Source organism: Cyclopterus lumpus, chromosome 9, assembly GCF_009769545.1.
Source record: "Cyclopterus lumpus isolate fCycLum1 chromosome 9, fCycLum1.pri, whole genome shotgun sequence".
NCBI lineage: Eukaryota > Metazoa > Chordata > Actinopteri > Perciformes > Cyclopteridae > Cyclopterus > Cyclopterus lumpus.
Window position 1 is genome coordinate 22,911,906 of NC_046974.1, and position 24,461 is coordinate 22,936,366.

Sequence of the window (24,461 nt, forward strand, 5' to 3'; positions counted from 1 at the left end):
ACACACACAAAAAAGAAAGGCGTAATACCTGTCAAACCATAGTTTGTCTTAATGGCGCCACAGACCTATAAGGCATTAATAAATGTATTAACCATAACAAATGCATGAATTATGAAATGAGCCCTTTATCAAGGCTAATCTATCAGAAAGTAATACTAGTAAGCCGTGGTGGAATTTAAAAAAAAAATTTGGCACACCAGACATGCTTACTCGATAGGATGTAGTACTATAATAGTAATCTACCAGGTGACACCAAAAGCTAGCCTGGTAGCATAATAATTGGTAGCAATGAAGCTTCTGCTGTCGCGCATTTGATGCCGGCACTGTTTGTCCATCGCTTTTTCCGTAGTGACTCGTAGCAGAAGCTTTGTCGTGCGCAGCTTTTATACAAACTACGGTGCAACGAATTATTTTGCGGAATCTGTATGGAAATAATTTAGAAGTAGAGTAATTTCGTTTTTTAGGAGTTTTTTTTGACAAAAGACTAACATGGAAAGCCCACGTTAAGTGTATAAAAGTCATACATGTACTGAGATGTCTGGTAGGGTTGGACTGGGGGGCAGAGCTTGTGTCCCTGTTACACATATTTACAGTGCATCACTTTCTCCACATTTTGTTATGTTACAGCCTTATTCCAAAATGGATTAAATTCATTATTTTCCTCAACATTCTACACACAACAACCCATAATGACAAAGTGAAAACTGATTTTTGCAAATTTATTAAAAATAAAGAACGAAAACATAACATGTACATAAGTATTCACAGCCTTTGCTCAATACTTTGTTGAAGCACCTTTGGCAGCAATTACAGCCTCAAGTCTTCTTGGTTATGATTCCACAAGCTCGGCACACCTATTTCTGGTCAGTTTCTCTCATTCTTCTTTGCAGAACCTCTCAAGTTCCATCAGGTTGGATGGGGAGCGTCGGTGCACAGACATTTTCAGATCTCTCCAGAGATGTTCAATCGGGTTCCAGTCCGGGCTCTGGCTGGGCCACTCCAGGACATTCACAGAGTTGTCCCGAAGCCACTCCTTTGTTATCTTGGCTGTGTGCTTCAGGTCGTAGTCCTGTTGGAAGATGACCCGTCGCCCCAGTCTGAGGTCCAGAGCGCTCTGGAGCATGTTTTCATCCAGGATGTCTCTGTACATTGCTGCATTCATCTTTCCCTCAATCCTGACTAGTCTCCCAGTCCCTCCTGCTGAAAAACATCCCACAGCATGATGCTGCCACCACCATGCTTCACTGTAGGGATGGTATTGGCCAGGTGATGAGCACTGACTGGTTTCCTCCAGACATAACACTTGGCATTCAGGCCAAAGAGTTCAATCTTTGTTTCATCAGACCAGAGAATTTTGTTTCTCATGGTCTGAGAGTCCTTCAGGTGCCTTTTTGCAAACTCCAGGCGAGCTGTCATGTGCTTTTTACTGAGGAGTGGCTTCCGTCTGGCCATGCTACCAAACAGGCCTGATTTGTGGAGTGCTGCAGAGATGGTTGTCCTTCTGGAAGGTTCTCCTCTCTTCATAGAACAACACTGGAGCTCTGTCAGAGTGACCATCGGGTTCCTGGTCACCTCCCTGACTAAGGCCCTTCTCTTCCGATCGCTCAGTCTGGCTGGGCGTCCAACTCTAGGAAGAGTCCTGGTGGTTCCAAACTTCTTCCATTTCCAGATGATGGAGGCCACTGTGCTCATTTGGACTTTCAATGCTGCAGACAATTTTCTGTACCCTTCGCCAGATCTGTGCCTCAATACAATTCTGTCTCGGAGGTCTACAGATAATTCCTTGGACTTCATGGCTTAGTTTATGCTCTGATATGCACCGTCAACTGTGGTACCTTATATAGACAGGTGTGTTCCTTTCTAAATCATGTCCAATCAACTGAATTTAGCACAAGTGGACTCCAATCAAGTTGTAGAAACATCTCAAGGATGATCAGTGGAAACAGGATGCACCTGAGCTACATTTTGAGTGTCATGACAAAGGCTGTGAATACTTATGTACATGTTATGTTTTCGTTCTTTATTTTTAATAAATTTGCAAAAAATTGCAAAAAACAGTTTTCACTTTGTCATTATGGGTTGTTGTGTGTAGAATGTTGAGGAAAATAATGAATTTAATCCATTTTGGAATAAGGCTGTAACAAAACAAAATGTGGAAAAAGTGAAGCGCTGTGAATACTTTCCGGATGCACTGTAAATCTCTAATTAAATCCAGATTAGATTATGGTAGCATAGCGTATGGGTCAGCATCACAAACCACACTGAAACAGCTGGATGTTGTCCAGGCCAGGGCCCTCAGAATATGTTTAGGTGCAGTAAAAACATCACCGGTATGCACCATCCAGGTAGAATCAGGAGAAATGCCATTGTATCTTCGCAGGAAACAACTGTTGGTCAATTATTGGCTAAATCTGAGAGGTCATGAAGGAAATCGTCCAACTAAAAGAGTACTTCAAGCATGTTAGGAAAGGCAAACAGTACCAAAGACAAGTTTTGGCTGGATAGGTGAAGAAGCAGCAAGAAGCTTAGGAGTCTCTGACATAGAACTCATCCCTACTGTCGTTTGGCCAATAACTCCTGTGTGGGTACTTAATCAGAATCAGAATCAGAATCAGAATCAGAATCAGGTTTAATTGGCCAAATAAGTTTGCACAAACAAGGAATTTGACTTGGTTAAGGTGACTCTCAGTGTGCTTACACAAAATATACAACACAATACAATACACAATACAATACAGTATACAAATATACAACTTAATACAAATATACAACACAATATACAATACAATACAATACAAACAAACAGTGCAATGGACTAAGGAGTTTAAGAGTATGTACAGGCGGAATGGCTATATACAGTGGCTGTGGAATGTTGCACAGCAGTAGTGCAAGAAGAAGTGGAGAGTGCGAGAAGTGCAGGGATTTAAAGTATATAAATATAAATATATATATATATATATGTATATATATATGCTACAGTGGTGTTATTTGTTCAGTTTGTTTGTTTGTTCTTAAAGAACTGGAGGTTCAAATAAAATGAAAGAATACTGAATTTGTGAGTGAGTTCTATGAATACAAGGATGGAAAGCACGCAGAGCATGTGCATGTTTTTACAGATGGATCAAAAAACCCAGATACAGACCGTACAGGAGCTGCTGTTGCAGTACCTAGTAAGCATTTTGAGGTATACACAGCCAGACATCGAATTGTCTGGCTGCGTACACAGTTGAATTATATGCAATTGTTTTGGCCTTAGAGTGGGTTAGGCAGGCAAAGTCCTTATTTGTAGTGACTCCATGTCAGCTCTTGCTAGTCTGAAGGCGGGTAGGTCCATTACTCGGCCAGGTCTACAAGATAATGTCGTTGTACTCAAGAGCAGTAGAAAGAGGTAGTGCAGTTGTATTTATATGGGTACCGGCTCATGTAGGTATTAGAGGAAATGAAATGGTGGCCAAGCTAGCCAAACAAGCACTAAAGGAAGACCAAGTACACGTAGCTATTAAGCTATCCAAAGCAGAGGGAAAGAGCATCACCAAGAAAAATATCAACAGAGTATGGCAAGAGCAATGGGATCAGGAGACGAGGGGGAGGCACCTACACGCAATTCAAAGTAAAGTAAACAGTGTGAGATACAGGGGAGGAAACAGGAGAGAGGAAGTGTCAGTGGCAAGACTAAGAATTGGACACAGCAGTCTGCACAGTACATTGCATATGATGGGGAAACATCCAACGGGTCTCTGTGATCACTGCCAGGCACCAGTAAGTGTGCATCATGTCATCATCACATGTAGTAGATACAGATCAGAAAGGAGGGGTATGCTGGCGGATATGGAAGGACAAGGGATGGAAGGAAGAGATCTGTGGAATATTCTGGAGTGGGGATCAAGTAAGCTGGGAAGAAGGTGCTTGAGCAAGTTTTTGAGAGCAACAGGACTGATGGGGAAGGTGTAGGAGGTGGGATCCGAAAGGTGGCAGTAATGCAACAGCAAGGATGCAAGCTGCCGTTAAAAAAACCATAGAAGAAGAAGAAGAAGAAGAATTATTTTGCGCGGCCCCAGTGGCTTTAAGATACAGTTGTTGTCGACATTGTTGCGTTGGAATACACCAGTGACACACTTGTAAACTTACATTCACTTATCTCTATAGTTCATGTATTGGTCTCTATCCTGCACATTAATGCGCATAATCGCGCAGCTTTGACTGTCACGTGAGTCGTCTCGTGACAACAGGAAGAAGGAATGACACCAGTGAGGATGCTGCTGCTGCTGCTGCTTTGACACTTCTCAACTCTTCGTTTTTCATTTGCAGAAAGCAACAGACAACAATGACTTCTTTTATAAAAGAAACTCAAAGGTAAGCAGCCTTTGTTTGTTTTGTATTTCGAGAAAATAAATCATTCCAGTAACGTTAGCTTACGGGAAGATACCTGTAGCCACATCCCGAAAAAGGAAGGCATTCTCAAAGTTACCGGTGTTGAGATTTGGGTTCTTAAATGGTAAACACGTTGCATTAGCTTTGGGGATGACTCGTGTAACTGCCCTCATTAATTACGCCGTGTACTTATCTGGGTGCCTTGCTCTCTTACGTGTAATTCCCATTAACATTTAACGTTACAGGAAATGTCCTTGTTGCCTATTTGCTCTTCTATTCAGACTTTCTACAATCCCCCACAACATTGCACAAGTTACTTTGCAGACACAATGTTTTATACTTACACATTTTTTCCAAAACATGTTTTAGGGTCACACTAGATAGCATTGGGCAATCAAACCACCTCCAATAAAATATAACACATGCCATGCGTTATCTAATGTAATATGGTTAATGTAGTGTTTTTGCACGTGTGTGTGTGTGTGTGTGTGTGTGTGTGTGTGTGAGAACATTTCAAATGTATCAGAGCTGGTCACTTAAATTACATCAATGTTTGTAGTGTTACTAAATGACTCGAGTAAGACTGAATGCTCCCTGCTGATGGGAGTATATTAGCTTTGTGGTATTACTACCTTTAGTTCTGAATGCACACATGCACAGCGAGTGAAACAGCTGTGAAAACAGTAGGGCTGCACAATTATTAGAAATGTTAACGAAATATTTGAAGAAGGGCGAAATGTGTGTCAAAATACAATTTTTAAATCAAATATGGTTGTGCTGCAGACAGGTCCTGGCCTACACATTTGTATTCTTCAGAATTAGGAAAACATCTTTGTTTGAAACAGAGCAAAATCAAACCATAATCATTTTAATGTTTAAAAAAAAGAACAATTATGAAAAAAGTATAATTCCTTCTGATATTGCTAATCATATCCATATTAATCATTATTATTATTAATACTTTAATTCATAATCATTTTAAATAATCACAATTATTATTTATTTCCCCAATATTGTTCAGCCCTATAGTACGCAGCCGGTTGACTTACTTACTTACACATGTTCCTTATTTTAGGGTGCTGTGCACTCTTCACCCTCATACTAATGTGGAACCTATTGCAATGTATAGAAGACACTCCTGTTTGATGTACGCTGTCACGGCTGTATTGTTTATAGTCTATGTGTGTTTGCTGTCAATTTATAGAGGTTCCTTTTGAAATTCCCTGACAGCCAGCGTGACACACCTTTTCATGTATGACATCAAACCCTAAATTCTGTTTCTTAACTAAAAGATCTGACTGCTTTCGACGCCGCTGTCATTAATACTTGCGACTCTTCTCTCCGAACAGCATAAAAGAAGCGGTGACTTTCATCAACGCGATTGATGCGAACAAGTTCTCCAGGCTGATCTCCCGCATCATACAGAAGCTTCATCTGAAGGTGCAGCGACTGCACACACTGTTAACCGAGCCAAAGACAAGAGGCTTTTGAGGCTTTGGCTGTAAAGCTGTAGTGCCAGAGAGAGCCGTGAATGCATAATGACTTACTGGAGCGTCAGTCATACTTTAATGAGTGCACACACGTGCCCGGCACTGTTGATCACGCTGTCATAAGACTTAGCTCGCTGTCAAGGTGTCAATCATTAATGCTGAGAACGATGTGTCTGTTGACTTCTGTCTCTTGATATTCTAAGAGAAAGTGATCCACCTTTTGGTTGAATGAGAATATTTAAAAGACACATTGACATGTCAAAGCCTGAAAAGCCAGTGATTGCTCACTGGTATGGCTTCCTGTTGCATGTAAAAAGTAGAGCCATTGTTAATGTTATAAATGTAATCTGTGATTTTGCTGCTGAAAAAGATGCGTTCACACTCCGTAAGCGCCCTTAACTCCACGTGTTTGTCTAAATGTCAGATTAAATCAAATTTGAACTCTTGGACAATCCATTACAATTTTTTTTCCATATTTTAGTATTTTGACTATCAGAAATTAGATTTTTATTTGTTCTTCCCAGTTCTTGAAAACACTGAGTGAATCATGTCTTCCACACAGGGCAAGCGGACATTCAGTGACGAGGAGGAAGAGAAACTTCAAGCTGCTCTCTCATTGGATAAACAGGCTCTCAATCTCGTGCTGGAAACAGCTGCCTTCATACTAGAGCAGGTGAGTTGGTACTGTGAGGGTTTCACCTCATTTTTCTTCATTGCATAATTTAGCAAGGTTTGAGTCCTTAAAGAAAACAGTATTGTTCTTTTGAACACAATATTTAGTTATTAAATATAATGAATGTAAGTGTTCAACATTAGGAGTTAGATTTGACGCAGGGGGCCAAGTAAGTGAAACAAATGTTCTATATAACGATTTACATTGCTTTGTTGTTCGGAAAGAACCCACTTAAATATGTTGTTTCAGTGCAGACAGAAATGTCTGTCCACTTGTTTTCATTACAAACAAGCATTCAACTGAGAAAAAAACATCCGAAAAACAAAAAGGCAATGTAATAATTGCTATGTACTACTTTGCTTAAGTGCATATTTTCACTGTGTCACTGTGGATCTCATTGTGAGTCCATTTCTCCAGCTGGGGTCACTGTTGTATCATGAATCTTTGTATTGTAGCAATGCAGAGTGTGATACAATTTGTCAGAGTGTTACCGCGGCGACGCGGTGAGCGGTACGTAAAGTCACTTCTCTAACCCGCGTCTCCTCTCGTCTTCAGGCGGTGTATAATAACGCAAAGCCGGCCTCTCTGCAGCAGCAGCTGGAGGCGGTTCATCTAAACCCAGACAAGGCCGAGGTGTTCTCGCGAACGTGGGCCGCGGCTGGACCCGAGCTGGTGGAGAAACTGAAGCACAGCACCTTTGCCCCGAAGAAGGTGAGGCTGATAAACGTCTGTATGGGTTCAGCCATTGTTACCACCAGACGGCTCTCGCTCTGAACTTTGCCCCCATCTACTCACGCAAAGCTCGACCCGAGCATGTTACTGAAGCGGAAGATGAAGCCTCTGCCAGACACCCTGTAATTACAGCTTTCATTTTTCACACTGTTTCATCCCTTTCGAACAGGAGCACTGTTTAGTGAGTACATTATAGTCACTGGATACTAAACTGGGAATCGACACAGTCCATATTTAAGACAGACCTGCTTTTGTGTGATTATCATTCCAGCTGCTCGGCTTACAAAGAGTTCCTTCGCTAGCACACGAGTTGTCACATCCATTTTTTTTTTACATTCCTCCCTATAAGTTGATTAAGCACTGACACATCAAACGGCATTCCGTACAAAGTCGAGGGAATTAAGATCTAACAGCCAGTAAATAAGCAGCATGTAACCATCAGTCACATCAGACTGCTCAACCTGCCTGGGTCTCGCTTGAGAAGTCGTCTCTCTCTCCAGCAGAAGGCTGTGACAGCCGTTGATCCTGGAAACAACCTCTGCCACTTCTTTGACTTCTTGCACTTCTTTGTGCATGTGTATTTTTTTCAAATCCAATTTTTCTATTGAAGAGGAAGCAGGGTTTTTTTGTGTTTATACATCATGACATTCTCAGTCGCTCTCCCACGAGTGACGCAATCAATTAAACACCCATCAAACTGGAGGTTAAAGGGACAGTTCACCCCGAAAATGTTCCTCTTAACTGTAGAGCTATTCATCGATCTAGATTGTTTTGGGATGACTTGTTTAAGTTTTAGTTTTGGAGATATCGACCATAAAGATGTCTAACTTCTCTCCAATATCATGGGACTATATGGCACTGGGCTTGCGGTGCTCAAAGCACCCCCCAAAACATACCTGACAATGCTCACAAGATTTATGTGTATATATATATATATATATATGTATGTATATGTGTATATATATATATATATATATATATAATATGTGTGTGTGTGTGTGTATATATATATATATATTGTATGTGTGTGTATGTGTATATATATATATATATATATATATATATATATATATATATATATATATATATATATATCTTCAATATGTATGTTCAAAACTCGACTGCTCACCTCCACCCGCCGCTATGAACACATCACCCCTTCTCAGCTCCTGCACCCCCCCAGCTGTGTTGACTTCTTCCCAGTAAATACTGGGGGGCGTCAGGGATGCGTCCTAGCACCCACACTGTTCAACGCGTGCATGGACTGGATACTTGGGAGGATGTCGGTGGCAAGTGGCTGCGGGGTTTCGTTTGGTAATGACAGATTTTCAGATCTGGACTTTGCCAACGATGCAGTCAACTTCCCGGAGTCATTGGATGTTCTCACTGGGGCCCTTGTGTCGCTGGGTGAGGAGTTGGAACCGCTGGGACTGCGTATCTCCTGGATCAAGACCAAGGTTCAGGCATTCAATGATGTCTTGGATGCGGCTGTCGAGTCTGTAACTGTGTGTGGCGAGAGTGTTGAGGTCACGGAGACATTCATTTACCTAGGCAGTGTTGTCCATGTCTCTACTGGATGCGGTCAAGAAGTCAATCAATGTCTGGGCCGCGCCTGGGGAGTGATGGACTCACTGGATGAGGGTGTGTGGCGTTCTCGGCATTTGTGCAAGAGGACAAAGGTCTGAGTCTTTAGGTCGCTGGTTTTGCCTGTCTTACTCTATGGGTGTGAGACTTGGACGCTAACCAGTGACCTGAGGCGAAGACTGAACTCCTTTGGTACCATGTCTCTCCGAAGGATCCACGGGTATCGCTGGTCGGATTTTGTACCTAATGAGTGGTTACTCCAGGAGATTCGGATGAGGTATGTTACCTGCATTATACGGGAGCGCCAGCTGCGGCACTACGGGTATGTGGCACGATTCCCTGAGGCTGACCCGGCCCACAGGAGTCTCTCTTTGAGAGACCCTGTTGGGTGGAGGAGACCTAGGGTTCGCCCATGTGCCTCGTGGCTACGTCAGGTTGATCGTTACTTCGGTGGGATGGGGCTGGGACGAGTGTCCGCCTGGAGGATGGCCATACGGAGACCCCGGGAGTACCGTCAGAAGGTGGACGCAGCAACGCGCTGCCTTGGCGCATGCCCCCATACCTGACCTGACCTGGCACCCCCCCCTCAGGAACGCCTTCCCTATCCACATCCGTCATGCTCCCACCCTTTCATCATTCAAGCAAGCCCTCAAAACCCACCGTTCTGTTTGTTTGTTTTGTTTGCTGCTTGTCTTTCTATTTAGTTTTGTTCTGTTTGTCTATGCCTTATGTAAAGCGTCTGAGTGTCTAGAAAAGCGCTATATACAGTGGGTACAGAAAGTATTCAGACCCCTTTAAATTTTTCACTCTTTGTTTCATTGCAGCAAGTTCATTTTATTTCTCATTAATGTACACTCGGCACCCATCAGCACATCTTGACAGAAAAAAAACAGAAGTAGAAAGTTTAGCAAATTTATTAAAAAAGAAAAACAGAAATATCACATGCTCATAAGTATTTAGACCCTTTGCTCAGTATTGAGTAGAAGCACCCTTTTGAGCTAGTACAGCCATGAGTCTTCTTGGGAATGATGCAACAAGTTTTTCACACCTGGATTTGGGGATCCTCTGCCATTCTTCCTTGCAGATCCTCTCCAGTTCCGTCAGGTTGGATGGTGAACGTTGGTGGACAGCCATTTTCAGGTCTCTCCAGAGATGCTCAATTGGGTTTAGGTCAGGGCTCTGGCTGGGCCAGTCAAGAATGGTCTCAGAGTTGTTCCGAAGCCACTCCTTTGTTATTTTAGCTGTGTGCTTAGGGTCAGTGTCTTGTTGGAAGGTGAACCTTCGGCCCAGTCTGAGGTATAGAGCACTCTGGAAGAGGTTTTCTTCCAGGATATCTCTGTACTTGGCCGCATTCATCTTTCCTTCAATTGCAACCAGTCGTCCTGTCCCTGCAGCTGAAAAACACCCCCATAGCATGATGCTGCCACCACCATGTTTCACTGTTGGGATTGTGGGCAGGTGATGAGCAGTGCCTGGTTTTCTCCACACATACCGCTTAGAATTAACGCCAAAAAGTTCAATCTTGGTCTCATCAGACCAGAGAATCTTATTTCTCATAGTCCTTCATGTGTTATTTGGTAAACTCTATGCAGGCTTTCATATGTCTTGCACTGAGGAGAGGCTTCCGTCGGGCCACTCTGCCATAAAGCCCTGACTGGTGGAGGGCTGCAGTGATAGTTGACTTTGTGGAACTTTCTCCCATCTCCCTACTGCATCTCTGGAGCTCAGCCATGGTAATCTTTGGGTTCTTCTTTACCTCTCTCACCAAGGCTCTTCTCCCACGATTGCTCAGTTTGGCTTTTTTAATAAATTTGCAAAAGTTTGTACATTTCTGTTTTTTTTCAAGATGGGGTGCTGAGTGTACATTAATGAGAAATAAAATGAACTTTTTTGATTAGCAAATGGCTGCAATGAAACGGAGTGAAAAATGTAAAGGGGTCTGAATACTTTCCGTACCCACTGTAAATTCAAAGTATTATTATTATTATTATTATTATTATTATTAAGGCAGATATCTCCAAAACTAGACAACTCACTCCAAAACAATCTAGATAGACGAAGAGCACTCCAGGTAAGAGGAAAAATATGGATTTTAGTTTTTCAAATGGACTGTCCCTTTAACTATGGAGGGAAATTAGTATCAGTACTGGGGACAAATCCATGTTTCTAGCTCTGCAAAAGATTTACAAATGTGATTTGTGGATGGTGTATCGCTTTTCACAAATGCGTTTTCCAACACACAAAACAAATACCAACAGATTTTAACCAATGCAAAACAATGTAACAAATAAATACAACCCAAATTGCACCAATCAAGTGACATTGGTGGGTTAGGTCGCACTGTGTGGGGAGCTTTTGAGACTCTTTTCACAGCCTCCGATCCTCAAATGCATGCTGCATTTAAATGTCTCTCCATAACGATCTTCGGTGAGGCGCACTGCTCATTGGATTACCTTACCCGGACGGACTTGACAGGACGTTATTCTTTATGTTGCTCTCTGCCAGTTACCTGATTGATTAGCGCCGCTGCTGTTTTAATCAGCGTCGCTGTTTTCAGTGGAATCATGAAATGTGTCTGCGCTGAACGCCGAGGATACCTTTTGGTTTCCTGCTTTTTCTTTTTTGCTGCCAGGATTGTGCCACACAACGCAACCCACCAAACATATTATCACAAGGGAGCAGGAAACACAGACGTATTTCAGACTGGATTTACATTTAGTATATTTCCAGGAATAAGTAAGACATCATAGAACTGCAAATGTTTATTCATGCTAATGAATCAAGTGGTATTAATGTGGCTCAGGCCGTCCCCACCTCACACCTGTCTTCTAATGCCGTGGAATCATCCAGACCCTATAAGTCACACATGGTTTATTATTACTGCCTCTCTCTGCATCATAAAACACTTAACTGGCCTGCCTTGACTCGGTGCTGCTAATCTATCACGCTGCAGCTACAGCTGGCGGAGAGTTATAGTCCGACAACATGGAGCTTGGAAACAAGGTGGCTTCAAACTTTGAGGAGATTAGGCAAAGTTCTACAGAGGAAAATGCAATGTCTCTGGTAATTACCATATTAATAAGTGTCGTAATACAGCGACTGCTCGTGATCCGTTTGGCTGGAGGTCATCCGGCCGTGCAAACTTCAACTGAAGGAATGTGTTACTTTTAGTGCCTTGGTTCGCGGTCTCATATTCATAAAATTGGAACACGAAAGTGAGAGTCCTGATTTTATCATGAATAAGATGATAATAAGTCAGAATCTCTGGAATAAATCAGAGCTGCAAGAATTGGTCAATTAATAATGATAAACAAGTCCATTCATTGAAATAAAAATGAATCTGTAGCTGTAAAGGTAAAATGTGCAAGTTTGCTACTTGACTTGGTCTTACCATGTGGTAAATGTAATACTTTTGGGATGACATCACCGTGTAGAATATTATCTTGTGATGTTTTATAGACCGATGGAGATTAATCGATTATTTGCGAGACTTTATGTGCAGCCCTGGATGAGTTAATGAGGAAGGACCAAAAACCACTCATTATTTGTTTAACTGTTAGATCTACATATTTTCCTTTATGATAATTATTTCATAAAGCCAAGTGATATTGTGCTCATCAAAATCAACGATTTCCAAGAGCTTTGATTGAATTAAACAAATTGGAATTCAATTAAATTCAGTTTATTTTGTATAGCCCAAAATCACAAATTACAAATTTGGCTTTACAATCTGTACACATACGACATCCCTGTCCCAGGACCTCACATCGGATCAGGAAAAACTCCCCAAAATAACCTTTCACAGGGAAAAAAGGGGAAGAAACCTTCAGGAGAGCAACAGAGGAGGATCCCTCTCCCCGGACGGACAGAAGCAATAGATGTCATGTGTACAGAAGAACAGCATTACACACATTCAATGAATATGACAGACAAGTATGAATAATGAGTAGTAGGCATGGACCACGATCCAGACTTCCACAATCCATGAAACAAGGAGATAGAGAGGAGGAGGGGGGGGTGGGGGCGCATCAGAAGGACCATGGCAGGAGGCCGGCCCACCACGCAGGAGGCATTGTGAAAGAGGCCGGACCAATAAGGCCAGGCCTTTGAGGCAGGAGGCACATAGAAAGGAGGCAGAGTTAGTAATGTGCCATGGAGAGATGTAAATTCATCCATAAGTAGAGAGAGAAGAGGAGATAGGTGCTCAGTGTATCCTAAAAACATCCCCAGCAGCCTATAAGCCTATAGCAGCATATCAAGGGGCTCGACCAGGGCAAACCTGATTCAGCCCTAACTATAAGCGCTATTAAAGAGGAAAGTCTTAAGTCTACTCTTAAATGAGGTGACTGTGTCTGCCACCCGGACTGAAAGTGGAAGCTGGTTCCATAAAAGAGGAGCTTGATAACTAAAGGTGCAGAGCAGCATCTCTTTTCTTAGTTTTTGTGAGTACACAAGCTGCAGCATTCAGGATCAACTGGAGGGATTTAAGAGACTTATTAGAGCAGCCTGATAATAAGGAATTGCAATAATCTAGTTTGGAAGTAACAAACGAGATGTGCCTGATTTTTTAAATGTTACGTAGATAAAAAAATGCAGTCCTTGAGATTTGCGTTAAAGGACAAGTCTCGGTCAAAGATAACGCCGAGATTCTTTACAGTGATGTTGGATGCCAGGGCAATGCCATCTACAGAAACCAGATAATTGATCTCTGAGGTATTCAGGGCCCAGTAAAATAACTTCTGTTTTGTCTGAGTTTAACATCAGGAAGTTGCAGGTCATCCATGTTTTTATGTCTTTAAGACATGGCTGAAGTTTAGCGAGCTGGTTGGTCTCCTCTGGTTTGATCGATAGATATAATTGAGTATCATCTGCATAACAATGACATTTTATGGAGTGTCCTGATAATATTGCCCAAAGGAAGCATTCATAAGGTAAATAAAATTGGTCCAAGCACAGAACCTGGTGGAACTCCGTGATTAACGTTGGTGGTCATCGAGGCTTCATCGTTTACAAATACAACTTAGTGCGGTACCTGAAATGCCAATCGACTGATTGGCATTTCTGTAATAGGATGTCATGGTCAATGGTGTCAAACGCAGCACTAAGATCTAAGAAAACAAGTACAGTCCTTTTATCTGATGCAATTAGCATCAGATAAAAGGACAATAGGAATGATTCAGTAGCAATAGAACATCTAGGTCAAATGGTGAGAGCATCAGGGAAAAAAAGACCTAATACAATATACACATAATTATACATATATTTCTTTCGAAATTCTGCTCAGGCTTTTATTTTGTGGGAAACAGCTTTTCATCGTCTTAAAAAAAAAAAAGAGAAAAAAGTGTCAAGGGCATCTATTAAAATGACTTGACTGGCTCTGTTTGTGTGTTGCAGCTGGAGTATGTCGGCTGGCAGTTAAACCTGCAGATGGCCCAGTCCAGCCAAGCCAGACTGAAGTCTCCCAGTGCTGTCCTCCAACTGGGTCTTCGCAATGAAGACTCTGAGGTGTGAACACACACACACACACACACACACACACACACACACACACACACACACACATACACACACACACACACACACACACACACACACACACACACACACACACACACACACACACACACACACACACACACAGACAGCTGTCATTAGTTTTCTTGCAATATACCATTCACACTACCTACTTTAAAAAAAAAAAAGAAGAAGAAGAAAAAAAGCGGGTCGTGTTTATGCCAAATGAGAAGCATCTCCAATCCGTGCCTCTTTCTTTGCTAATGGTCGGTAATCCCCGTGGTGTCTGCCTTGACCCAGAGGTAGACGCACATCTGGCTGCAGAGTAACTGTAGTGCAGAGAGCCGAGAGCTTGTTATCGGAAACCTCCAGGGTCATTTGGTTCTCTTGGGAGACTTTCTCTGAAGCTACAATTGGACAGTATGTGCATTTATTGAGGAGTGCGGGGGGCACTAGCTTTGAACTGTATCCATTTATGCACAGTATCCGGGCTTGTTGACAATACATTTTAGAGGGGGTCTAGATGTCCCTATTGAGGTCATTAGTGATGCTTTTATGGGGTTTCCTTTATATTCTCACAATTTTAAAGTGTAGCATCCTAATGAAGCCTTGCCCTAAATATTTGTATGAAGAAAATAAAAAACACACCAAGGAACACGGTACAATTATGGTCTCAACTTCAGCTCTTCCACTGTGGCACTTCCCGGTTCCCATTCATTGGTATTCAGTGGAGTTTGTTTGGATCCCAATTAGCTAGTGCTGTGTAGTTACTCTAATAGCCGAGACCTCATGAGCCTCCCTCACTCACTTCTTTCTTCTCCACTGGGAGAAGTGTTGCTCAGTGAGAACTCAGTCGGCCGTGTCTTTTATCCAGACTTAATGTTTCGATTCTTCCAACAACCTCAAATGTGCCCATACACTTAGTGAGATGAGACAAGTCAAGTGCCCCTTGATGCTTTGACAAATATTTAAAATAATATATTCCGCGGATTGTAAATGCTTCACAAGGCCGCTGTTTGTTGGGTCGGACGCTGGAAATTATTTGAGTTATGACTGCTTCCTTTTCAAAGGGTGTTTTGGTCTCAAAATGGTGGCACTGATTATCCCCCGAGCCTGGATAGTGTTGTTCCAGCTGACTAGTCAAGTGTCTTTCTTGCACGCTGCTTTGTATTCAGTCCCCAGAGAATGCCGGCTCAGCCTAAACGTGGAATTAGGCATGACATATTCAAATGGCTGCCGCCCTACATGCGGGGCCTATAGGCTTGTGCTCGGAGAATATACATATATGTTTGTCTTTATCTTTGCGAATGTGACAGCAGTTGGAATTTTGTTGTTGTTTATGTTTCAAACTATTTTCTGCTGTTTTCCCTCAGCTAGCAGAAGAGGCATTCATTTATTTAAATCCACTTACACAATTCCCCTTGTGGGAGGAGATAGGTGTGTGTGTGTGTGTGTGTGTGTGTGTGTGTGTGTGTGTGTGTGTGTGTGTGTGTGTGTGTGTGTGTGTGTGTGTGTGTGTGTGTGTGTGTGTGTGTGTGTGTGTGTGTGTGTGTGTGTGTGTGTGTGTGTGTGTGTGTGTGTGTGTGTGTGTGTGTGTGTGTGTGTGTGTGTGTGTGTGTGTTAAAAGTGTAGAGGGACCAACTTCACTGCACAACACGGGGGTTCACCTCCTCTGGTGGACTGCAGGGGGCACTGTTGCCTTGCAGGTTGGTAAAGCGGCCCTCGTGGGCAGTCAAGTATCTGAGAGATGGATAGGATACCTAGTTTAACTTTGTGTTACGGCAGTTTTCATTTTAATTTTTTTAACATCTCCACCGGTGTTTTTATATTACAGTTTCCTGACAGTAAGTTTGTTTCCTTCCAAACTCTCTGAGAATTGCTTCCCGAATGTCAAAACACTGCCACTCCCATGACTGAGGAGTAAATTAGTTGCGAATGCGTGTGAAATTCAGCTGCCAATGTTGTGCTAATTACGAGGCAGATTTGTAACATCCTCACTGCTAACTGTCTCAAAGAAAAGGGGAAGGCAAATCTGGAAATAAGGAAGAAATCAGAGGATAACAGGTGACAGAGGAGGGGAGGCAAAGGGGAGAGGGATTTGGAGAAACAAATATGAAAACACATGGGCAGTAAAATAATGATGATGAAGAGGATAAAGGAGAGAAGCAGAGAAAAGGCGAGTGTGGTCGTCTGTATATTATTGATTGCCGGGAACCCAAGTGGAGAGTCGGAGACTCCCCATCTGACCAGCCTCCTGCTTCATTAACACTCTCCCCGAGGAGGAGGAGGAGGAGGAGGACTGCCAGGGAGTGTCACATCTCCTTCACCAAACAATATGTGACACACACACAGTATATATCTACAGTACAGTGAAGGAGATTGTTGGACGGCATATTTAGACTGCTTTTATGTTTTAGAGTTTTTTTTTCTTGATGTTTTTCATTGAAGCATTTTATTGTCAGGGCGATTTCTTCTTCATAAAATATCCCCGCTCTGCCTCCACAGCAACATATATTAAAATTATAGATCACTGTTTCTGCTTCCACGCAGCAGTCGGTGTATAACATCCCACCCGGGGGAGCTGCTATGTCCCTAAACTGAATTTGTATCGGCCTCAGTGGAAAGTTGCTGTACATCCGCACACTGGTGAATGTCCTCACACCCGCCCGATAATGTTAACGGGAGAGATCTTCACTTTGTCCCCCTTAAGGATGGGTCGGAATGGCCTCAATCATCGTAGGTACGACACAAGACCTGTTGCGTAGCTCGTTGGTTGTCCCAAAGGAGGAGCAGCTGAGCCATTAAAAGGATCTGGGTGTGGAAGAGAAGGAAGAAGAGGAGGACGCAGGGGAAGGTGATCGGAAGGACGCAGAAGAGAGGAATGGGGATGAGGAAAACTGGAGAATGACATCAGAGAGATGACAGTGGGAAAGGATAAAGAGAATGACGGGTTTAGGCTAGAACAACAACACTAATGAAACGTGGAGGAGAGAGGGGGGTTGTGTGAATGTCCTTTTGTAGTTTGTATTAATTAGAGCAGTGCCTATTTGAAAATATGCCAATAAGTCATTGTACCCATACATAACTGCCAAAAGACCTTAAATCATGTAAACGAACAGGCAACTCAACTGTATACCACTTAACTGTGTACTTCTACTTCAGAGGGAAGCACAGTAGTACAACATTTACTTGATGGAGACCTGTTACGTGGCCACGTTGCAGATTCAGATTTGACTTAATAATTTAACAATTGAAATATGAAGCATTAATATTCAGCATTGTGTTATAATTGAAGGCTAAGTAAATTCAAGCACATCGTGTTGGTAATGTCTCTCTTTCCCTCTTGACTTGAGTAAGAATGGTAATGCAGGACCTTTACTGTGCGGTATTAAAATATATTTACTTCTACTTTAACCACTGCCAATACCAACATTCCCAACATGCATATTGGTCGCTTGTTTTGACATCATCACTGCGGTTGTAAAACAGAGCATTGATTTTTTTTTTAAATAGTTATTTTGCTGGTGGTAACGTTATTAGAGCTATAAGTTAGTATCTTACATATCTGTGCCGTTTCCACTCTCTTGCTGAGGAAAAGGAGACCTCGGAATATGACGCACAAAGATTACGCAAGGCAAAATTATTGGTTTTGTAGGTTAAGATGTGTGCTTCTGTGCCAAAATCGCCAAGACACACACACACACACACACACACACACACACACACACACACACACACACACACACATACTTATCTGAATTGGGGTTGAAGGAGAAACCTGAGTGGTGAAAGCCTGAATGAGTGCACAGCAAGTTAAGTCTTTACAACTGTGTTTTCGACCAAGCTGCTGACATTTCCAGATGAATGGAGAATGAATGGTATTAAGACATGTCATTGTCTTTTTGTGATCAACTTTTTCTTTAAAAATATAAACGTACAACATAAAACATACATAACAAATGCGTCTCAGGAGATCAGGCAAATAGTAGCTAAAAATACGACAAAGATAATAACAGCGACATTATGAATAATACATTTAAGATGTGATCAAGGCAAACTTAAGTGCCATTAGTCATATTTCAAAAATACTGGGCACAGAACCGGCAGCATTAATCATTCCGTTGCACAGTTAATGTGTGCAGTAAAAAGCTCCAGGTATGGTGGGAAGAAAAGAACAGATTCAGTGTTTGATGGAGAGATAATGAGGAGGCCTTTTAATGAGTGGGTATCATATTCTTTGCAGTACTTAAAACAGCTGACAGTCTGTCTTTGTTGTTTTAAAATGCTGCGTGGCATTGAGAACATTATTCACGAGGAAAGGCGATATGGTCGTTGGCACCAGCATAGACTGAAGTGGACATTGTACTGTACGAGCTACCTTGTTCCAGAAATTGAACAGGCGGACTTCCCATATCATCAGGACCAGGGGGTCGTCATTGGCCCTCGGCAGCAGAAGCAGTCATCTAGCTCGGTGGTTCTGTGAAGGAGACATTAAAGTACACTGAAATCCCCCATCAGAGGTGACATGAGGTCAGCACCTTAAGCAATATGTTGAGCTAATTTAAATAGCTTTGAGCTTTAACAGCTGATTCTGAAGAAATACAACAGGATTACCCCTGTTTGAGTCTACTGTACTTCTGTGTATGCTACTGTGTGGAAAACACTGTGATTAACCATTACTTCCAATGGTGATCAGGGGGTGACTCTACAAAAATGTAGTCTGATTGTATAGAAGTCTATGAGAAAATGACCCTACTTGTCTACTTGTGGACAAGTCTATTTCAATACAGAATGATTTAGTAAATTATGGTCACATTGAGAGTCAAACAGACCATAATGCAGGGTGTGCTTTAGGGCGGGGCTACCGTGTGTTTGACAGGCCGCCAACCCCAGCGTTCTGAGGTCTTGGAGTCTTTAACCCTTTCACAGTGTGTGTTGCAGTTTGTAAAAGTTAATTGTAACATCGTCGAGCACCTACAATTACATAGTCAAGCGTTTGGTTGCACTTCGGTAGCTCCACCCTCTTGTGTCACTTCTGGTTTCAAAAAAACAAGATGGCGACAGCCAAAAAGGCCGAACTCTGAACGTCTGGGTGACGTCGCGACGACTTCATCCACTTCTTCTGGGGCACCCTGAACCTTTGGTGAAACAGAGTGCTGGCTCACTCTCTCACTCTTATCGCTTTGGTCCTCTTTTTTTTTTTTTTTTTTCAACCCCTTAGTATCCATCTTCTTTTTTTATTCATAAACATAGAAGTAGACACTCAGATGTCTCTTTGAGTCTGAGAGTTGAAATCCCTGGCCAGTCTTTCTCTCTCTTTCCCCCCCCCCCCCCCCCACCCCCACCCACGTGGAATCTGAATGAGCCTCTGCTCCGCCGAACAAGAGCCGAGTTACATTTATAATACAGAACATCCACTTGCGAGGCATCCACTGCCGATTTTCAATATTTATTGTGGACACGCTAGGCCACAAAGGGACGGGGGTAAGAGCTAGTGAGCTTCAAAGGAAATGTTTAACTGATAGCTGGAGACCGACTTGATGAGAATTGATACTGCAAAGCTCTTTTGGGTTTCAAACCGCAGGGAAAAGTGAACTTAATGCGGCTTCGAGACCAAATCCCAAACAGATTTTGGTCTCGTGTTTCTACGATGCCCCTCGAACATTACATCAACATTTGTGAGCAAAGACGACTCTCTGCCAGAGCGGGGAGTCACTCACGCTCATATTGAAACACAAAGCTATAGTTTAATTTGTTGCAGCCCAATAAACAAGAAAATACATGTTTCTTCCCTCGCTGTACCTTTTGGATAAAGACTGAAGTGAGCCGCGTTTCTCAGGGGGAGAGTCTGTAAGCATCACAGAAGCCCTGCTGTTAATTGTGCTCATTCAGACACAAGTGCCTCTGAATTGTCAGGAAGATCACATTTCTGCCAGTTCAGTCTTATCAGTTCTTTGACGCGTTATTCTTCTTTAACACATGCTCTGCCTCTTTTTCCAGCATCTTCCTTTTTTCCCGTCAGAACGCAGTTCCTCCTTTCTCTTCTTTCATTTGTGACTTATTCATGAGCGCATCTTCCATTGTGTGTCAAGTTGTCCCCAGCTAGCTCCGAAATCATGAGCCAACTCATTCTAGTTTGTGGGGAACCTGCTTGTTTTGTTGTTGTTGTTTTTTTATCAAAGCATCAGACATGAAAGACTTCCCTTCTTGTCATTCTAATTTATTTCCTCTGTTCTGGCTTCCAGCGCCAGTGTTGTAATCACGGAGAAGCGGAAGCTCTCTTGTCTGCAACTTGCGCGGAAACACACAAGCGAAGCCCTCCCAGTGAAGGCTGTGACTTTATTTACTAACGCGGGAATGCAATCAAACATCCCATTTTGACTTCCGCGAGGAGGTGCTGCGACCGGAAGAGTCCCTGAACGCCTCCCTCCCTGCCTCGCGCACCTTGAGTGGGGCGGGCCAAACTTTGAGCGCAATCCGAAGCTCCCCTGACGGCTGACGCGGGAAAAAAAAAGGCCCGTTCCCGCCTCCCACGCGCCCGCCGTCATGTAAACCCCCGGCAAACGCCCCGGAGTCGAGCCAACCTTTTTTCCATTGATCGCTTGAGGGATTACACGACCCGATCAATATATCGGAGAGCTCCGATGTAAATGCCGCCGCGTTGAAATCCTTCGCACCGAACCACCCACCAGTCCGGAGGGACAAAGGCAGCTTTGTCCTCAATCTCTACTTGCCTTGCTCTACATGTCCCGAGATGCTTTGTTGCTTTGTGTGCACATCTTTTAAGGCTCTCCCCCTTTCTCTCGCTCGCTCTCTCTCTCTCTCTCTCTTTCTCTCCATCTCTCTCTCTCCATCTATTTTCTCCATCCGTCCCCTGTTCTCACTGGTGATTTGTTTTTTTTCTCTCCTGTGGGATTTGGGATGCCATTCATTGGGGCCGCATTGTTCGCCTCTTATCCATTCCAGAGGATGGGCCCCGAGAGGCGGACTGGGCGACTGTGGGTGCTCTTGTCTCTCCCCCCTGCTCCTCGGCACCCGGCTCCTTGCTCCTTGCCATACGATGATGTCATGGCTTTCATTTTCTCTAGGGTGGAGGGGGGCGGGGGGCATTCATTGATTCTCTCTCCCTATTACACACTCTCTATATCTCCCTCTACCTCGCCCCCCCTCTAACCTCCTCTCCTGTTTCCCCACCCCTGCCGGTCCCTTTCCCAGATTCTTTTGCTTCTCAAAAGGCGCCGGGGGGATTTGGGGATGTTTGGATGTTGTTCAGCACACCCACGATAGATGCCTTGACACCCAGATAGGGAACCCCACAAATCCAACTGCAACTCCCTTTTAAATCTCATTGATTTAACGTCCCCTCCTTTTATTCTCACATCTCTCAGGCCTGTGATCAGCTTTTTATTTCTCTGGGGTGATTCAGACGGTTTTGTTTCACACCCAAGTTTGTGAAGTAATCATTGCCCTGATAATGCGGTGCCGTTTTGACATAGCCGGTAGCGGTGATAAAAGAGGGCTTAAGACTCTCCGATTTTCAGATCTGCATGTGTGTGTTTTTCGGTTGTTGTCTGAGTTTATTTTCGAGAGGCTGCTCTGCCTCCTGGCTGAACTATGCGGGTGGGAAATGTAATTCAGTTTAAACAAGACGCACTGATTGCAGAAGCACGGAGCCAAATCACATCCATTCATTCCAGTAAAAGTTGGCTGATAGGCACACGCACTCAGGTTTTTCTTTTTGGCTCATTTAAATGCAGAATATTTACACTGATGCAGATATATGATCGTGTCATTTACAGGTCAGGCCATTTGTGTTTGTGTGGTTTTTGGATCGTGACGGCGTTTTTCTGCCCTGCGCTGCGTTTCATGTCGACAGCGGTCGTCTTTTGTCTGCTTGCATCACGCTGAGGCGGGATATGATGGCAAAGAAAGGATATGAGCTTTAGGCTTCGTTCCGTCCTTGAAATAATGATTATAATGAGTGGGCTGGAGCCTGACACTGTTGTCATCCCACATGCAGTGATAGGGCACGGAGTGTTTCCTCCGCCTGCATCAACACATTGTCACCAGTGTCTCACTGAACCTGTTAGATTTCCACATGTCTAGTTACAAGTGCAAGTACTGCTCGAGAAAACGCTCCCCAGGCTCAGAGTGCCAGTGTGCTTGGTCGAGCCGGTCCTCGCTTTTTTGGTACCCGATGCCTTTGGACGCATTACGGGGCCTCGGTTGTTGATGCAGCAGCCTCAGTTCGCAGTGTCCCTGTCGTTAATCACATGACGGTTGGAGAAAATGGTTGCGGCTGTGAGCGCAAAGCGCGAGTGAAGCCTTGAATACTGTGCCCGTGTACACGGCTGCATTGATTTAGATTCAATAGAAGCGGCTGCATCCTTGGCCGTATGCGAGACTTCATCGTGAGGATTCTGAACGCGATTTTTTTTTTCTCAAACGCTTTGAGTTCACATTACAAAACAAATCGAGCTTAAAACGAGCACAAACACGCACTCAGAAATGTGCCAACATTGTTATTCAAATATATAAACACTGTATTGCAAATCTCAGTTTTCCAACCCAACTCGAATAGCGCTGGAAAACTATCGTCGTCTGTTATCATAACTACAGTGGGTTCGTTGATGACGCCACGCTTATAAGAGATGAACGGTTTTCTGCTTCATCGGAAGGGGGCAGCTGACGTTGTCTCCTGCAAGCTGTACAGTAAACTCTCCCAACTCTCGCTCTCTCTTTAACGCTCTTTCTCACACACACACACACAAACACACACACACACACACACACACACACATTTTACCCCCCTCCCTCCTCTGTCCCTGTGCATGAGAGCGACACTGTCTACATACCACGGGGGCACAGGCTGGCTGCCTTGGCGATCTTTGAGCTTTGCCACCGTCGCGGGGAAAAAAAAAGATCGAGCCTTACAGCCGTGAATAGCGGCCGTTACTCGTCTTGTGCGAGCCGCGAACCCGCACACAGCTCGGTTTGTTGCCACGTGACAACCCCCCCCCCCCCCCCCCCCCCACCCCGCCTCCCCCTCCAACCGCGTGCCAAGCTAATGCATTAAAATGCATACTGTTTCGAAAAACCAAGCCCTTTTGCTGAAGGGGTTGAGTGCCACTTATCCGAGAAGCTGGCCCACCGACGGCTCACGCTGCAAGACGTCGGCCGTGGCCTCGGGTTCTTGTTCAAGCCACGGCGCACACATTTAGAAGATTAAGGGTCGACACGGCTTCTTCTCAGAGTTGCGTCGTAGCGGGCAGATCCGGAGGTGAAAGTTTGAGGGGGAGACGCCCTTGATGAACTTGAGGTTTGTTGAATGCAGTGCTGCATTCAAAACCTCGCCAGTTGGAACACCACTTCCCAGCTCCGTTGGACAGAGTTTAACGGGGCTTGGCGGCGGAGGCCTGGCATGACACGGCACTTTTCTCTCTCTTTCTCCGTATCAGGCGGCGGTACAGCCTGCCGCCACCGTCATAATCGGACGCGTCAGGGCTCGTTCATCTTGGCGCCGGAGCCGGTGAGTGTCTCGACTCTCCCTGGCTCTGCAGCGCCGAGCGTCCTGATTTAGAGGCTCCTAAACCTGAAGATTTATTTTCGGTTTAAGAAGCTACCCGGGGAAATGTTAGATCGCTGGGTGGGTGAAAATATGGTGGGATTTTCACTGCAGAGCTCTGCAGCTCTCATTGGTTGATACAAGGTGACACGCGGTTAATACCAAACACACAACATTAACTTCTAAATGTGAATATTCCATTTAGTTTGTCTCTACAGCTTCGTGTAGGGAAAACATATCAACTTCACTTTCTGTTACCAGTGCCTCTTCCTGTGATCATTTATTTCAGACGCCAATAAGCAGACTCAAGCAGGTGTTCAACCATTTGAAGATATTTTGTTTTTTAGATGTTTCGGCGAAATGTGTCCTCAATGGTGTGGGCATGGCCTAAATACAAGAGTTGAAAGGCTTGGGGGGTTGAGCTGGAAGTCTTGTAAACAGTAAGCCTTGGATAAATAGTGTGCAGAGGCAGAGCTCCTTCTGCCCACAGATAAACTGCCAGCTCCAGTCATCCCAATTCAGGGTTCGACAG

General features: G+C 43.8%; 1 protein-coding gene across 1 annotated transcript in view; it reads left to right on the plus strand.

Annotated features, from left to right (window-relative positions):
• The first annotated feature begins 4,032 nt into the window (after positions 1-4,032).
• The window catches only part of commd10 (COMM domain containing 10), a 64,316-nt gene continuing 43,887 nt past the window's right edge, over positions 4,033-24,461 (plus strand). Inside the window, exons 1-5 of the mRNA XM_034541487.1 lie at positions 4,033-4,353; positions 5,721-5,811; positions 6,424-6,534; positions 7,090-7,245; positions 14,245-14,355. Of these exons, the coding sequence (XP_034397378.1) occupies positions 4,325-4,353; positions 5,721-5,811; positions 6,424-6,534; positions 7,090-7,245; positions 14,245-14,355 (498 nt within the window). The 5' untranslated portion in view covers positions 4,033-4,324. The remainder of the gene's footprint in view (positions 4,354-5,720; positions 5,812-6,423; positions 6,535-7,089; positions 7,246-14,244; positions 14,356-24,461) is intronic.